We start from the raw sequence: 17,449 nt of genomic DNA, 5'->3' as shown, positions 1-17,449 counted from the left end.
TATTAGAAACCTTGTATTTTCTCTTAAGCTTTTGCTAGGTGCAGCCTATTGATCAAGATTTGTATTTAGATATTTGGGCAATAAATATATTGATTATGTTAAGTTAATGTTGATTAGATATTTGATTATTGAAGAAAACTAAATAGGTTGAGGTAGATTGGACACTTAACAATCTAGAAGTAGATAAATTAGATGTTTCAGTAATGATGCGAAGTTCAAAAAGTGTTTACAACATAAGTCTAAGTAGACTAAGAAGGGTTGAATGTCTAACAAGTGATGAAAAATCAAACAAGTTGACAATGACTAGATGTGAAGCAGTAGAAATCTAGGTGGATCAAGAATCACAAGATGTTTGGCAGTAAAAGTCCTAAAAGGTCGATAATAACTAAATATTAGGCAACAAAAATCTTAATATATTGACAATGACCAGATGTTTGGTAGTGAAAGTCTAGGCAATTCAATGATAACTGGAAGCTTAGCAACGAGAGTCCTAAGTCATGAAGAACTGATTATTATGTAGGCAACGGAAATCTAAGAATCTAAATAAATATTTGACAATGATAAAATTTCAGTAGGAAAAGATTTACTAGAAGTTAAAAAGATTAAAGTCCCAAAGAAGTGAATTCTAGGTAAGTTAAATTTCAAATACAAGGTGTCCCTAAGCAAGGAAAAACTCAGAGAACAACTCTCTAAATAGTAGAAGTACCGGCATGTCGTACTTAAGGTCGGCTAGATCCTAAATATGGATTAAGTCCAAGAGTAGTCTCCAAGTAAGTGAAATCCCAATGAGTCAAAGTCAATGAGCACAAGGTAGATGGGGAAGCCATGAAGATGTGAAATTTCTTAGCACAACACTAATTCAGCTTTGATAAGGTTAGGATCACAGTGTCAATCCATTTGAAAAGTAGTGAAAACAGTGTGATTTGATTGAATTCAAAGTTATACAATAGTCAACTGATATTGTTTAGCTGTCGACTAATAGAACAATCAATGGTACAGTCAGCTTAGATAAAAAATATAATGAACAAAATAATTCTATTCATTTCTATTTGAAGACCAAGACCAATCGGCTAGTAAAGAGCAATCAACTAATTTAATCACTATTCTGTATAATTTAAATTCAAATGTTGTCTTCTCTAAGCAAAATGTAGCAATTACATTCATTTACCTATGCAAAATTATGATTTTTGTTGATGTCGACAATACCAAAAGATTAATCAGAGTTTTGTTTATGTATAACAAAGGATTTGAAGTAAAGATAAATGAACTTGTTGAGTGAAAATGCAATTAGATCCACAAAGTAATAAGAAAAGGAAGACCACTTATCAAATTAACATAACTGATCCTGCCCGATAATCGAGGTGATAAAAGCTGAGGATGTGACACTCCAATTAATCGTGTGTTGACTCCGTGCAACCCTGCAACCACAACTACGTCAATGTCGAGCTAGGGAAGGGGTCCCCGGCGTTGGCCCTCCGACACTCAAGTCAGTCACCGGCGGTGTGTGGAAGCAAAGCAAAGTAACGAACAGTAGTAGCAACAGTAGATTATCGCATAGCTCCACTGAAGCTTGACCCCCTTTATATAGGGCTCCTGTAGTGTGCGTGCACGCTTTCTGAGGCATGCATGCTTCTCGAACCTTTCCCTGAAAAGATGTATCAGTAAAGTGTCCCTGACACAATACCTTAATGAGCCGAGCATATATCTGAAGTGACAGTGGAAGCTTCTGCCGTATGATCTTCTGTCTGAACCAGCCGCCGACCATGCCGCCTGTCAGTAGTGCATGCTCCCAAAAAGATAATATCCAGCTAGCAGTGTCTTTTACTGGACCGAGAGGATAGCCACTCGGCTGAGAGTCCTTTGTATCATCACTCATTGCTAGGTCGAGCGAGAAAGCCGCTTGACCTGAGCGTTGTATGGCTGCTCGGCCATATCCTTATTCCGCTACTCTAAATATTGATGTGAGGCCAAGCGGGGTAGCCACTTGGTCTGCTTCTGCCGCTCGACTGGGAGTCCTTTGTAGCGTCACCTGTTGCTGGGTCGAGCGAGACAGTCGCTCGACCTGAGCATTGTATGGTTGCTCGGCCATATCTCTATTCTGTTGTTCTGAATATTGATGTGAGGTCGAGCGGGGTAACCGCTCGGCCTGCTTGTGCAGACACTTGGCGGTCATTCCTATGTTGAGTGTCAGGTGCTTCAGCTAGTAGTTAAGCCAGTGAGGTCGTCAGGTCGGGCCTCTTCGTATCTCAGTCGTTGGAACCACTTGTCCGATCGGCAAGCTATAGTGGGGTGTTGACCGCCTTGACTCTGACCTTTGTTGACCTCTATCGTGGCAGTATGGTGGGGTCCCTCCTTATCACCGCATCACAAGCCTCCCCTTCAAGTCTAATCAAAGGAGAATATAGTTCGATTGACTGGACCAGTGTGAGCAAATTCCTTCTCGATCGACCTCCGTTGCTGTTGGGTCTCCGGTCGGGATGTACCCGATCCTCGTCGATCAACCTTCTGAAGCTTGTCGCTCGTCACTAGACATGCCCCCCCTGATCCGATCCGAAGGATAAAGGTTTATCCTTGTAGAATTTTTTCCTATGGCTGTCTTGGGCGAGCGAGGGCTCGGGTTATGTCACCCAAATATCTTGAAATTCGTGCAAATCCCCTCCATTAAGGTCGAGCTTGCCCCCATGCTAGTTAATGATACCCATTAAATGCTAACCTATGGGGGCACGCCACGTGTCGCCGTCGCTGCCGTCGCACGCTCGAAGCAACATGCATTGATGTGACGCCTGATGGTTTAAATTCTACGATCGGATCTGCATCTTGATTTCCGCACCCTAGATTGGACGGTCCCCATCAGCCAAGATCGAAGTTTATAAACTCCGCAGCGCCGGCTTACTCTCTACGATTGGGTCTTCCTCGAGAGCTGTCGTCGACTTGTGTCTGTGCGATCCTCCGGTGACCTCCGGTGCTCCTTCTCCGACAACTTCCTTCTCCTTCCCCGTAAGCTTTCCTCCCTATCTTGCTCATCATCGATTTTCAACCTTTCTCTTCATTCCCGATGACCCTCCCGTTGTCTTTTTATACTTTTCAATCGCATTTCTTCCGTCGTTTCTGCTTTCTTTTGCAATGGCCAGCTCTTCTCAGCCGTCAAACTCCTCTCTTGGACTCTGGTACACTGCCATGGAGATCAGGTTCGATGCGGGCGACGCTGAGAGCCTCAAAAATATTTTTGAGATTCCCCCTGATCACGAGATCATTTTGGCTTCCTCATCCGATCAGCCAAATGAACTGCCGACTAGCATCATCTGTCTGTTCAGGGACTAATTTGTGGTCGGTCTCCGCTTCCCTATCCACCCTTCATCGTTGAAGTCTATAATTATTTCCGTGTTCCCCTTCCGCAATTTGTGCCGAATTCCTTTCGCCTTCTGATCGACATCATTGTGTTGTTTCGGCTACATGGCATCCCTCTGACTCCTCGGGCTTTCCACTACTTCTATTACCCCAAACAGTCCGAACTAGGGACCTATTTGTTTCAATCTCGGATCAGGCTGGTGTTTTTTGACAAAATGCTGACTTCCAATAAACATTGGAAGGAATACTTTTTTTTATACGTCTCCCTGAACGGCCGAGCTTCCAAACCCGCTGGCAGGTCGGCCTACCACCTCAACCCGATCTGAAGAAATACAAGAGCCGCTCGAACTACTTCTATGCCGCTTCCATGCTAGTTGATCAGAAATATCATATTCACAAGTTGCTGCTAGAGGGTGTATTATATATTTTTGACCTGAGTCTGATCCGAGTCAAACTCCTAGCTAGCCTAGGTAATAGAGCTACTCTACTTGTTCTATTTGATTATAACTATTTTTTCTTACTTTTTTGCATCCGAAATCATGTTGCGAGCTCGTCTATCCGGCCCGACCAAGCTCAAGGATGCCGAAATCAACGTGGCGATCGTTGAGAAACTAGCGAGCCGTGACCTCCCTCCGGTCGACTCACAAGAAGACCTGTAAGGCGAGGATGGGGCAACCCCCATCGTGGCGAGCAGGGGGCAACTAGCCAGACGACCAGCGTGGAAGAGGTTAGTCGACCGCTTGCTCCACTTGAGCCACACCACCCCACTCAAACTGAGGGCTCCGGTTCATCCGGCGAACCCCTCATTAAGCACAAGAGGTGTCGAGCAGACACTCCATCCTGCTCTGTTACCTCTGCCATGGGGGTCGCCGAGCGGGTTGAGACTTCGACCTAGCACCAATTCCAGAAATTGATGCAGTGTCATCCGACCGAACGCCCTCCCTCATTGAGCTGCCGCAGGGCACTGTCACCGCATCACCCGTCGCTTTCTTGCCGCCCCCACACAACCACCGAGGATTCTAAGGTCTGGCATTCGTCCAACGACTGCATCCCGTGCCTCCGGTCTGGCGCCATCGGCTCACTTTGCCCCGAGCGGTAGGCGGTCAATTATCGTGATCCTCTATCTGCCAACGGAGGACTACAGCGAGTCGATCGCCCGGTCCAGGACCCCCGAACATCAGATCCTCATCAAGGGTCCGCTCGTCGAGGTGTGGGAGGAAGCAAGAGCCCGTGCAGCAGTGATGCCTCCGAGCGCGCTTGCCAATAATCACACTCAAATGGCCACCGGGGTAAATATTCGAATCATAAATTCGAGGTTTACCCCCATTCGGCTCTAACCTTTTTCCGCTTGTCCGCAGTACTGGGTGGAGAGCCTGGCCATGTTCCACAGGCTCACATTTCGGGAGGATGAGTTCAGGAAACTCCAAGTCTCAAGCGGCCCATCCTCTTCCCAAGGGTCATCGACCGTCAACGTCAATAAGCTGAAGGCCGACCTGGAGAAGGCCACCAAGCTCCTTGAGGCCGAGCGGGAGAAAACCGATGGCTAGGAGGCGATGCTGGAGCGACTTAATAAGCAAGTCAGCACCTTCGACAAGAAGATCGAGTCGGCTACTGCGAGGAAGAACTGAGCCATCGCCGACTTAGAACTGAAGAATCAGGAGGCCCGATCTCTCTCTTAAAAGTTGAAGGAGGCCGAGGATTTTCTGGTGAAGCCTCTCTCTGGGGAAAGCTAATGGTTGTTGAGGATGAACTGACAGCTTCCTGAGCAGCTTTGAAGACATACCAAGAGGCCGAGCCGAGCCGGTTTGAAGCGCTAAAGCAAGCTTACCTCCGCTCGGACACCTTTAATTATAAAGCTTACCGCCGCTCAACCGTTGGTAGAGACACGCATTTAACGTCGCCACTCGACGATTTGATGTGAACCCGAGTTTAAGGTCGCCACTCGACCATTGGTTGGGACACGCATTTAACATCATCGCTCGACAATTTGATGTAGCCGGGGGTTTAAGGTCGCTGTTCGACCGTTGATGGAGACACGCGTTAACGTCGCCGCTTAACGGTTTGATGTGGACCCGAGTTTAAGATTGGCGCTCGACCGTTGGTGGGGACACACATTTAACGTCGCCGCTTGACGATTTGATATAGCAGGGGGTTTAAAGTCGTCGTTCGACCGTTGATGGAGACACGTGTTTAACATCACCGCTCAATGGTTTGATGTGGACCCGAGTTTAAGGTCATTGCTCGACCGTTGGTGGGGGCACGCGTTTAGCGTCGCCGCTCGACGATTTGATGTGTCGTTCGACATGTAACTTAGAAATCTTTTATTTTGACCATACATTTAGAGAGGGCGTACAAAAATGTATAAATACACTTCTACACTTGCGTACCTCTCATCCGACCCAATAGGGTTACAGATGGTTTGTGCTCCATGGTCGTTTGAGCCGTCTCCCCGTCTCGTCCTCCAGATAATAAGCACCTGAGCGTAGCTTTTCCACGACCTTGAAAGGCCTGCCCATGGAGCTTCGAGGTTGGTGACGTCCCCGACTGACTTGACTTTCTTCCAAATGAAGTCGTTGACCTGGAAGGACCTCGAGATCACCCTTCCATTGTAGGTTTGCCTCATCCGCTGTCGATACGTCATTAGCCGAACGGTTGCTCTGGCGCGCGCTTCATCCACCAAGTTTAGCTCCAAAAACCTCCGCTTGACGTTGCCTTCATCATAATGCTACACCCGATCAGACTCTAATCCGACCTCGACGGGGACAACCGCTTCATCGTCATACACCAGGTGGAATGGGGTCAGACCGGTCCCCTCCTTTGGCGTCGTGTGGAGGGCCCACATCACGCTCGAGAGCTCATCGATCCAGTTGCCTACCATATGGTCGAGTCGAGCGCGCAAGACTCGGAGGATTTCCCAATTGGTGACTTCTGCTTGCCCGTTGCTCTACAGATAGGCCACGGAAGTGAAGGCCTGCTGGATACCATATCTTTCGCACCACTCCCTGAACCTCTGACCGGTGAATTGTCTTTCATTATCTGAGATGAGTCGGCGAGGGATGCCGAACCGGCAGATGATGTTCTGTTATACGAACTTCATGATCATCTGCTCAATTATCTTGGCTAGGGGCTCGGCTTCGACCCATTTGGAGAAGTAGTCCACCGTGATGAGCAAGAACTTCCACTGACCGATTGTCATAGGGAAAAGTCTCACGATATCCATGCCCTATTGGTCGAACAGGCACGATACCATGGACGTTTTCATTTTCTCAATCGGTCGATACGGCATGTTGTGGTATTTCTGGCAAGATAAGCAGGTGGCCACCATCCAAGCGGTGCCCTCCTAGAGGGTCGGTCAGAAGTATCCAGCCAGAAGTATTTTCCGGGCTAACGCGCGGCCGCCCGGGTGACCCCCGCAAGCGACTTGGTGTACCTCCTATTGCATGTTATTGTAATAAATTGTTTTATTCTATGTCTATTTTTTACCCTACCTTAACTTGGGTTGATCACATCAAAAAGGGGGAGATTGTTGGAACTCCAAAGTTGTTTTGGTGTGATCAACAAGTTAAGTTAGGTCCTGTATATTTCTAACCTTGTGTCTAAGTGTGCAGGTAGAGCTGTCAGACGGGCCAACCCGTGGCGGGCCGGGTCGGCCCATGGCGGGCTAACATTTGACGGGACAGGGTGGGCCAACCCGCCAACTTGGCAGGTTGGAAAATTTCCAACCCAACCCCTTCTAAGGAGGGTTGCGGGTTTGGCGGGCCAACCCGCGGGCCCATCAAAAATTTTTAAAAAAATTTAAAAATATTTCATATCTTCAACATTTTATTTCGAAAAAGTTTTCTACAATTAAATGTATACATAAACATGTATTTTAAATATAAATGAACACAAATGAGTACTTATGTTGGATGAAAAGTACTATTTTTATTTCGAAATTATAACAAAGAAAGATAATAAATTAGCCTAAAACTTATCTTATATGTGTTTTTCAACCCGCGGGCCAACCCAAGCCCGAGCGGGCCGACCCGCGCGGGTCGCGAGCCTAGACGAGTCGGCCCACGGCGGACTTGGGTTGATAAAATTTCAACCCAACCCGCTTAAATTGTTTGGCGGGACAGGCCAACCCGACGGGCCCAACCCAAATTGACGGCTCTATGTGCAGGAGCTTAGGAGCACAGGTAGTCGAGCGGAAGACGCAACTAGCGAGAAGGACGGCAGTCCGAGGGACGAGGTGCTGCGGAAGAGTATATCGGCGGACGAGAAGGAAGCGTGCGATGGTTCCAAGGGACGAAAGCCGGAGCGGAAGATTACTCGGGGAGCAAGAGACACAGCTAGCGAGAAGGACGGCACACAGTGCGTTCGAGGGACGAAGACTGCAGATGAGTACGCCGACGGACGAGAAGGAAACACGCGGCGATTCCGAGGGACGAGAAGCCAGAGGGAAGCCCGCTCGAGAAGACCGGAAGTTGGGTTCGGGTGAGCCCTTTTCCGGATGGCAGAGATCACCCAAGCGAACGGATCCGGAGTAGAAGACACGGACCGAGGCGAACTGAACCGGAGCAATGGTCCCCGGATGAAAAAGTCAACATCGGTTGACTTTAGGCTCCGGGGCGCCCGGACCAGACTTGTTGACCAGATCGCGTCAAACGCGATCTGAACATTGGGGATAAAGTTTTATCCCCCAGGGCGCCCGGAACCCCTTCCAGGCACCCCGACCAAGGCTATAAATATAGCCTTGGTCCAGAAGCTTTTCAACGAACTCTGAATTGTAATTCCAACGCTTGTAAGCTTTAGTCTAGAGTTGAGCTTCTGTTTTCTGCGCTTCAACGTTGTACAAGGCTTCTCCGCCTGAAAGAGTTTTTAGTGAGTTTAATCTTCCTTGGATTAACAACCACATCAGTTGTAACCAAGTAAATCCTTGTGCCTCGCTTTTTCTTTATGCTTTTAATTTATCGTCTTACTTTATATATACAAGTGTTAGCTTAAAGAGTTCGAGGAAGAGTTGTTTCGTTTGTTTTTTATAGGAATATCCAACAACCCCCCTTCCAGCCGACCCAACGGTCCTACACCTCCTTCAGGATGTAATTGATGTCTTCTGGTCCGACGCATATGAGTAGGGGTCGGGCGAAGGTCTTCTTATAGAGTTGGTCACTGATCAGGGTGAACCGACTGACTCTCTTCTTTATCAGGCGAGCATCCTCCAGATCAATGGGCATACTTCCCGAACGTAAGAATTCTGTTAAGCTCATCCTCCAGTCATTTGGAAAGGTAATTCCCTCCATACGGTCGATGTGGGACACCAGTGATACTTGCTCGATCCGCTGGTCTATGACGATCGGCATAAACGAGCTAGCTAACTTGATCAATTCATCCGCAGCCTGATTTTTCGATCGGGGGATCTTCTGTAAGACGACATCTTGAAAGTTGGACTTCAGTTTCTCAAAGGCCTCTGCGTAGAGCTTGAGTCGGATATTACTTATCGCGAACGCTCCGGACAGCTACTGAGCGACCAACTGAGAATCCGAATGGATCAAGACTTTGACTGCTCCGACGTTCCAAGCGGCTTGTAAGTCGACTATTATCGTCTGGTACTTAGCCTCGTTGTTGGTGGCCCTGTAGTCTAGCTGAACGACCAACTGCATTCGATCTTCTTGCGGGGAGATGAGTAGTATGTCGATGTCGCTCCCCTGTCGAGTGGACGAATCATCCACATATATCCTCCAAACGACCTCTGGCTCTGGGCTTTGTACCTCGGTGACGAAATCCGCTAAGGACTGTGCTTTGATGGCAGATCGGGATTGATACTAGATGTTGAACTCGCTAAACTCCATTGTCTATTTGATCAGCCGTCCGGACGCATCGGGATTAAGAAGTACTCTCCCCAAGGGACTGTTGGTCATCACAATTATGGAGTGAGCGAGGAAGTACGGGCGGAGCCTCCGAGCGACGAGCACCAAAGCATAAGCCAGCTTCTCAAGACCAGTGTAGCGAGACTCAGCATCTTTTAATATGTGGCTTAAAAAGTACACTGGTTGTTCCTCGCCGCTCTGCCTAACTAATGTCGAACCGACCGCATGCTCCATAGATGACAAGTAGATCCGGAGCGGCTCGCCAACACATGGCTTGGCTAGGATAGACAAGAAGTTAAGGTATTCTTTGAGTTCTTCGAATGCCTTGTCGCACTCCTAGTCCAATTGAAATTTTGTTGCCCGGCGCAGTATTTTAAAGAATGGCAAGCTCCGATCGGATGACTTGGAGATGAATCTGGATAGCGTTGTGATCCGATTGGTCAATCACTGAGCTTCCTTCAGGTTGCGGGGCAGGGAAATGTCTTGCAACGCTTTTACTTTGACTGGGTTCGCCTCGATGCCCCACTCGATTACGATGTAGCCGAGGAAGTGCCCACTCTTTGCGCCGAATAGACACTTGCTTGGGTTCAACTTTATCCTATAAGTCCTAAGTGTCCAACAGATCTTCTCAATATCCGCACATAGGTCAGCCGCTTGGAGGGATTTTATCAGGATATCATCTACGTATACCTCCATGTTACGGTCGATCTGCCGTCGGAACACTTTATTCATCAATCTTTGATAAGTGACTCCAGCATTCTTGAGTCCGAACGGTATGACGTTGTAGCAGTACGTATCGTCGGTCGTAATGAAGCTGACATTTTCTTGATCTTCGCGGGCGAGCGGCACCTAATGATAACCCTGGTATGCATCTAACATGCAGATCAGCTCACATACCACAGTAGAGTCCACCATCTGATCGATCCAAGGTAACGGGTAAAAGTCTTTCGGACATGTTTTGTTCAGGTCACGGAAGTCGATGCAGACTCGCCACTTGTTGTCCGATTTGGAGATGAGGACAACGTTGGCAAGCCAGCTTGGGAACTGAACTTCCTGTATATGGCCGACCTCTAGCAGCTTTTCTATTTCTGCCCGGATGATCAGGTTCTGTTCAGCGCTGAAGTCTCTTTTTCTTTGCTTCACCGGCCGAGCGTAAAGGTCGAACATGAAGATTGTGTTGCGCGATGCTTGGAGAGATCCCTGGAAGCTTGTGTATTGACCACGCAAACACATCATGATTTTGTTGATGGCAAGCGATCAACTCCACCTTCTGCTCGGCTCCCAGATCCGCATCTATGAAAGTAGTCACCTCCGCTCGGCGAGGATGGATTTGGACTTCCTCTTTCACATCATAGACTAGAGCAGGAGGTTTTTCAGTAACAGTATTTACTTCTAGCCGTGGCGTCTTCTGGACGAACCTAGCTTCGATTTTAACCACCTCGACGTAGCAACGCCGAGCAGCTAGTTAATCGCCCTTGACCTCTCCTACCGGGTCATCTACCGGGAACTTGATCTTTTGGCAGTAGGTAGAGACTACTGTTCGAAACTCATTGAGGGTCGATCAGCCCAGGATGATATTGTAGGCTGAGGGGGCGTCTACCACAATGAAGCTCGTGGTTCTGGTCCTCCTAAGCGGCTCCTCTCCGAGCGATATGGCCAACTTGGTTTGCCCGATTGGCAAAACCTCGTTGCCAGTGAACTCATACAATGGGGTCGTCATTGGTAGCAGCTCGCCCCGGTCGATCTGCAGCTGGTCGAACACCTTCTTGAAAATTATGTTCACCGAGCTTCCTGTGTCAACAAAGATACAGTGAATGGTATAATTAGTGATCAGTGCTTGAATGATCAAGGCGTCGTCGTGAGGGATCTTGACTCCCTCCAAGTCCTGGGGTCCGAAGCTGTTCTCGGGCTCGTTCGTCTTCTCCCGGCTGCATCGTATTGCATGGAACTCCAGTCGTCACGCGTACGACTTCCGAGCTCGATTGGAGTCATCGCTAGTCGAACCACCAGCGATAATGTTTATTTGTCCCCGGACGGCATTGCTTCGATTATCTTCCTCCCGAGAGGAGGGCCTGCTTCAGTCGTCCAAGCCCCGGGCTAGCTCAGCGTGCTCTCTTCATTGGTGTTGTCGCTCGGGCGATCTTCCAGCATCTCGTTGCCCAACGGATTGATGCCTGCGTCGCCGATCGGGAGAGGGGGATCGATGGCGGTAGCTTCGTTGAGCCGATCGACTGACGAAAAGCGTCAATCCTCGACAGTCGCGTGTGCTTTGCGACACGGACCGGTGGAAAGAGCAAAACATAAGTGTTCATACCTTACCCTTTGATGCTTTTGGCCGGTCGGAAGCGACATGCTGCATGGCATGCGTCCTTGTCTCATGTGGCCGCCTTTCTTCGGCTCTTGGCCCCCTGGGAAGCTAGTGGTTGTTCATCAGTCAGCGTTCGGTCGGCGTCAAGGGCTCGACTAGCGTCTCCTTCCTTCTGGTCGCTTGGGCTTCTTCCATGTTGATGTACTCATTGACCTTTTTGAGCATGTGATCATAATCCCTAGGCAGCTTCCTTATGAGCGATCGGAAGAAATCCCCCTCGACGAACCCTTGAGTGAATGCATTCATCATAATTTCGGATGAAACTCAAAGGATATCCATAGTCACCTGATTGAAGCGTTGAATATAGGCTCGTAGAGTTTCTCTCGGTCCTTGCTTTAAGGAAAATAGGCTTACGCTTGTCTTTTGATAACGTCTGCTGCTCGCGAAATGGTGTAAGAAGACCGTTTGGAAGTCTTTAAAGCTTCGTATTGATCCATCTGGCAGCCTTCTGAACCAACGCTGCGCCGATTCGAAGAATGTGATGAGGAAGACTCGGCATTTTACTCCATCCGTGTACTGGTGGAGTGTTACTTCATTATCGAACCTATCCAGATGATCATCTGGATCGATCGACCTGTTGTAGGACCCGATCGCCAGTAGGGTGTAGTGCCTAGGGAGAGGATCTCACAATATGTCTTGGGAGAACTGGCGATTGATCCGCTCAGGAGATGCGTTGCCTCGAGGCGCATTGTCTTTCCGTGCGTCCCGAACGGGCGCTTCATCTGAAAAAGATCCCCTCTCTGGTTGGATTGGACTATCTCCGAGGGTGTTTGGAATAGTGTCCAATGAAAAGGTATAGGCACAGGTGGCGCCTCTCCATGCGTGCCGATTGGCAACCTATTCTGCTCCCAGATGGAGAGTTGCTCCGGGCAGTCCTCCTGTGCTGCTCAGCCTCCTGCTGCGGGCGTTGCTTACTACGTTTGTCGATCGGCTAGCGCCTTCTGTTGTTACTGCTCAACTATTTTTTGCGCTCGAGCTTGCACAAGCAGGTCGAGCTCTTCTTGAATGAGTGTTACTGTGTGAAGTAGTCCAGCGTCTTTCATCTTCTCGGCTCGGATACAGGTTGTGTTCCCACAGAAGGCGCCAAATATGATCATGTCCGATAGTCGAGGTGACAGAAGCTGAGATGTGGCGCTCCGATTGATCGTGTGTTGACTCTATGCGACCCTGCAACCACAACTACGTCAGTGTCGAACCAGGAAAAGGGTCCCCGATGTTGACTCTCCGACGCTCAAGTCAGTTACCGACGATGTGTGGAAGCAAAGCAAAGTAATTAACGAACAGTAGTAGCAACAGTAGATTATCGCATACCTCCGTTGAAGCTTGACCCCCCTTTATATAGGGCTTCTATAGCGCATGTGCACACTTATTGAGGTGTGCACACTTCTCAAAGCTTTCGCTGAAAAGATATATCAATAAAATATCCCTGACACAATACCTTAACGAGCCGAGCATCTCTGAAGTGACAGTGAAAACTTCTGCCGTACGATCTTCTGTCTGAATCAGCCGCCGACCATGTCACCTGTCAGTGGCGCATGCTCCCAAAAAGATAATATCCAACTAGCAATGTCTTTACTGGGTCGAGCGGGATAACCGCTCGACTGAGAGCCCTTTGTATCGTCGCCCATTGCTGGGTCGAGTGAGACAGCCGCTCGACCTGAGCGTTATATGGTTGCTCGACCATATCCCTATTCTACTATTCTGAATATTGATGTGAAGTCAAACGGGATAGCTACTCGGTCTGCTTCTGCCGCTTGGCTGGGAGTCCTTTGTAGCGTCACATGTTGCTAGGTCGAGCGAGACAGCCGCTCGACCTAAGCGTTGTATGGATGCTCGACCATATCTCTATTTCGCTGTTTTGAATATTGATGTGAGGTCGAGCGGGATAGTTGCTCGGCCTGCTTCTTTAAACACTTAACGTTCATTCCTATATTAAGCGTTAGGTGCTTTAGCTAGTAGCTAAGCTAATGAGATCGTCGGATCGGACCTCTTCGTATCTCGATCGTTGGAACTATTTATCTAATTGACGAATTATAGTGAAATATTGACCACCTTAACTCTGACCTTCGTTAACCTCACCATGACAATACCATGGAATCCCTCCCTATCACCACAATAATAACCAACATGCAACTGTAAATATTAATAGAATTATTACAAAAGACGAAGCATTGGTATGCAACTTGCCTGGCGTGGTGTCTAAGCTATCAAAAAAATTTAAAAATAAAAAGAGAAATAAACAAGTAAATCAAAAACAAACAAAAAAGCATACAAAAAATACACACATTGAGATCCCCATTAGGATGCGGTCATATAAAAAGCAAATAATTAATTCATCGCCATAGCTATGGCATACTAACCAACTCCATAATTCGGATCTTCTGTTCTGAAATAATTTTATCCTTATATTTTTTTTTTATCGATTTGATGATAATGATATTTTTAAAACATATATGATATCCTCATAATATATAAAACATTCTTAACTCAATCAATCGACAAAAAGATACAGGAACAAAAATATTTCGAAACAGAGGACTCCATCCCTCTCAAAAGCATCGTCAATCATATTGGTTAAGTAACGCACAAGTAGGAAACAAACCCCACGAATCAACTAACACTGTTAACTGAATTCCTTACGGAAAATAGGAGAGGGGGAATGGAACCAAACTGTGGTCCCGACCCAGAGAAAAGAAGCAGTCTAGTCGAACCCAGCTAAGCCTAGGGAGCGTGACGTCACGGCGACATAGACGGATGTGAATAAATCTAATTCCACGAAAGTGGACCCCGTACAGCTGCGCCTTGTCCCATCGCCGCCAGCTCCTTCTCCACTCCATTCTCGCGGTCCCGTCACCTCTCCCGGTCAGCTTACGCCGCCTGCTAGCCAAGATCTGTACCTTTCCGCGGCCCGTCATCCGATCACCTCCGCCGTGAATGACGGCCGAAAGAGAATGCTTCCCCTTTCGAAGCGCCCCCTTTCGAAGCGCCGCAACATAATAATAATGTGTTTTTTTCTGTTTCCTTTCCCTCGCTGAATGGAACGAGGGAGCGGAACAGAGCGAGTTAACTGTTTTCCGGCTAAGCGAGAACAATCTAATCGAAACAGATTTTGCTAATTTTTGTTCTTCTTGCACTTTGATCAGATTATTTAGACATAGCTGAATTGATGAATCGCCCAGAAGAAGCAAGAAGAGGGGGAAAAAATGGCTGCTTTGCAGCTAAAATTTCAACCTTTGTATATGAATTACCATCCCGAATGAATCCCCAACACAGAGAGGAGGATAGAGATCGAAAACACAGAAGAAGAGGCGGCAGATCTCATACCAGTGGCAGCATTAGATAAAGCGAAGCCGTAGAGCACAGGACGGGTAACACCCTTCCGCCGAATGCCACTGCCCCTGCCGCTGCTACCTCCTCTTTGGCGCCCGGCGGTGATGACAGCCTCGCTGGCGGTGAATCGACCGCATCCGCTCCCTGTGGTGGTAGCGCAATCGGATCCAGAGGAGGCGCGGCGGCGGAATGCAGCTGCGACGCGCCAGCGGCCGCCTCTCCGGCGAAGATCTCCCTGGGGAGCAGCACCTTGGAAACTGCGAAGATGGCCACGGGATTTTGGTCGAACACCGTGCGGGTGATGGACGCCTGGACCATTCCGGTGTCGATCGCCACCGATCCGTTGACGCGAGTGATGTTGAGGGTGAATCGGCCGGCGCCGGTATTCTCGGTCGCCAGGGTGGGCTGCACCGGGTTGACGATGGACTCCAGCGAGCCAAGGGGGTAGTAGGAATGGAGCACGTGGAAGCGGAGAACCACTGCCTTGCGGTCCGCCGGCAACGACTGCAGCCGCTCCGTGGCGGGCAGATCCGCGAAGGCTTCATCGGTCGGGACAAAGATGGTGATCCCGGCACCGTGCTCGTCGGCCTCGAACTCCGCCGCGACGCCCGACGCCTCCAGCATCGACGCCGCCACATTGAAATCATGCCCGTCGACGAGGACGCGCGTGATGTTCACGCCGACCGGAGGCCGCGTCTCGGAGGCAGCGAGGTCGAAGCCGGACGGGAGCAGCAGCGCGTCCACGGCGAAGACAGACACGTTGTAAGGCAGCGTGCCGACGAGGGCGAGGACGGTCGCGTTGGAGGAGGAGAAAGGCGAGGGAGAGCGCGCAATGACGGCGCCGCCGCCGCCGTCGCTTCTCGTGAGGTTCACGGCTCCGAGGTTGCCCGCGGCGCGACCCGTGGTCTGATAGAGGGTAGTGACGAGCTTACCGCCGGAGGAGATGCGGCCGAGGTCAGACCAAGAGAGGTACTCGAGGAGGACGTGGTAGCGCAGCACATCAGCTATGTCGGCGGCGGCGGCGGAGCGGACGGCAGCGGAGCGGAGGAGGTAAGCGTTAGGGACGGCGAGGATGGTGAGAGAGGATCGGCCGGAGAGCTCAACGGGGATGGACGTAGAGACAAGGAGGCGGTTGAAGTCGGCGAGGTCGGTGTAGGCCGAGAGCACGGCGGTGATGTTAACCGCCGTGGAGAAGGGCAAAGAAATCGTGAGGAAGAGCGACAAAAGTCGAAGCCTAAGCAAATGCCGACAAAGAAGCGGCGGCCAGGGGGCTTCGCCTCCAGCCATTTCTCTCAGCTCGACCCTCACACTCCACCTCCTCCACTCTCGGTGCGGGCGTGTGGGGGAAAAGCAGAGTGAGCAACACGGAAAGGGAAAGGAAAGCAAAAAATAGGATGGATGATGGGAAGGTGATGATCCATGTTTGTCTATTTAACTATTTATTTATTTTCCTTTTTAAAGAAAAAAAAATTCACTAGATTTTAATGTCATCTAAAAATCAGAAGTAGATCTGCAGCTGCGGGTAAGGTCACCTCGGTGGTGACACTTGGCACAGCTGTCCTGTGGATGTTGCGATGTTGCGCGGCCAGGGGACGATGGTAAGGATGACCGTCTTGAGGTGAGCGTAGGGTGCGTGGTGAAAGCAGCGCGCCTCGTCTCGTGAGGTGCTAGCGACGTGGGAGGTAAGGCATGATCGGACGGAGGGCCTGCAACAGCAAACAGGCGATCCAAGCCAATGAATGTGACACGCATTGTTGTAAGTAGTCTGTCCATTAATAAAAAAAAAATTATATCCTATGAGGTTTTTTATAATGTAAGCTATCTCACGTTTGAAACCGATTAAATTTAGAAAATAAAAATTCTCACCGATCTGATAAAACCAGAAGTACATACAGCTTTTTGTCTAATAGCTAATGCCCTAAATTTTATCTCAGTAGAAATAAATACCCTGTACTATATCCTAGTTAAGAATTGAAGTATAAATATTAATTAATCTATCAAATATCTTACCATTATATCATCATCAAGGATATGTAAATTAAGAAGGATAATCATCTACCTACCATAATATAGATGATTATTATTTTTTATATAATACTGATCAAACTATTCTTGACATGAGTGGCCCTGTTCCTAATCCATCCACCGAGTACAGGAAGCACTTGTGCTACTGCATCAATTGACCTTTGAATTGCTTATACTCTAAATAGGATACTTCAGACTGAATCCCTCGACATAGCCTTACTCCAAATCATGCATATCCCAATTGAAGATTGACCAGCTGTTCTAAATAGATCCCGAAGCATCTTATCATTGCACTTATAATCGTCTATTTAGGTTAGATCTGTCGGATTGATCCTCCCGGCTAAACAATTTAAATAAATTAAGTTGAAATTTTATCAACCCAAACTTGTCATGGCCTGACCCGCCTAGGCCCGCAACCAGCGCGGGTCGACCCGCGACCAGCTTGGGTTGGTCCGCGGGTTGAGAAACATATGTAATCCAAATTTTATATCAATTTATGATTTATTTTTTTTATAAATTTGAAATAAAA

General features: G+C 48.6%; 1 protein-coding gene across 1 annotated transcript; it reads right to left on the bottom strand.

Annotated features, from left to right (window-relative positions):
* Positions 1–14,757: 14,757 nt before the first annotated feature.
* LOC122017023 (fasciclin-like arabinogalactan protein 4) lies at positions 14,758–16,295 on the bottom strand. Its single transcript, XM_042574485.1, has one exon. The coding sequence runs from the start codon at positions 16,180–16,182 to the stop codon at positions 14,884–14,886; it is 1,299 nt and encodes a 432-aa protein (XP_042430419.1). The 5' UTR covers positions 16,183–16,295; the 3' UTR covers positions 14,758–14,883.
* Between the last annotated feature and the right edge of the window lie 1,154 nt (positions 16,296–17,449).

This window comes from Zingiber officinale, chromosome 8B, assembly GCF_018446385.1.
Source record: "Zingiber officinale cultivar Zhangliang chromosome 8B, Zo_v1.1, whole genome shotgun sequence".
NCBI lineage: Eukaryota > Viridiplantae > Streptophyta > Magnoliopsida > Zingiberales > Zingiberaceae > Zingiber > Zingiber officinale.
The sequence above is the reverse complement of the archived record's forward strand: the minus strand, read 5'-3'. Positions and strand labels throughout refer to the sequence as shown.

What these genes read in the sequence shown, in the direction of transcription:
- LOC122017023 (XM_042574485.1), bottom strand. Translation starts at nt 16,182, where the DNA reads ATGGCTGGAGGCGAAGCCCCCTGGCCGCCGCTTCTTTGTCGGCATTTG.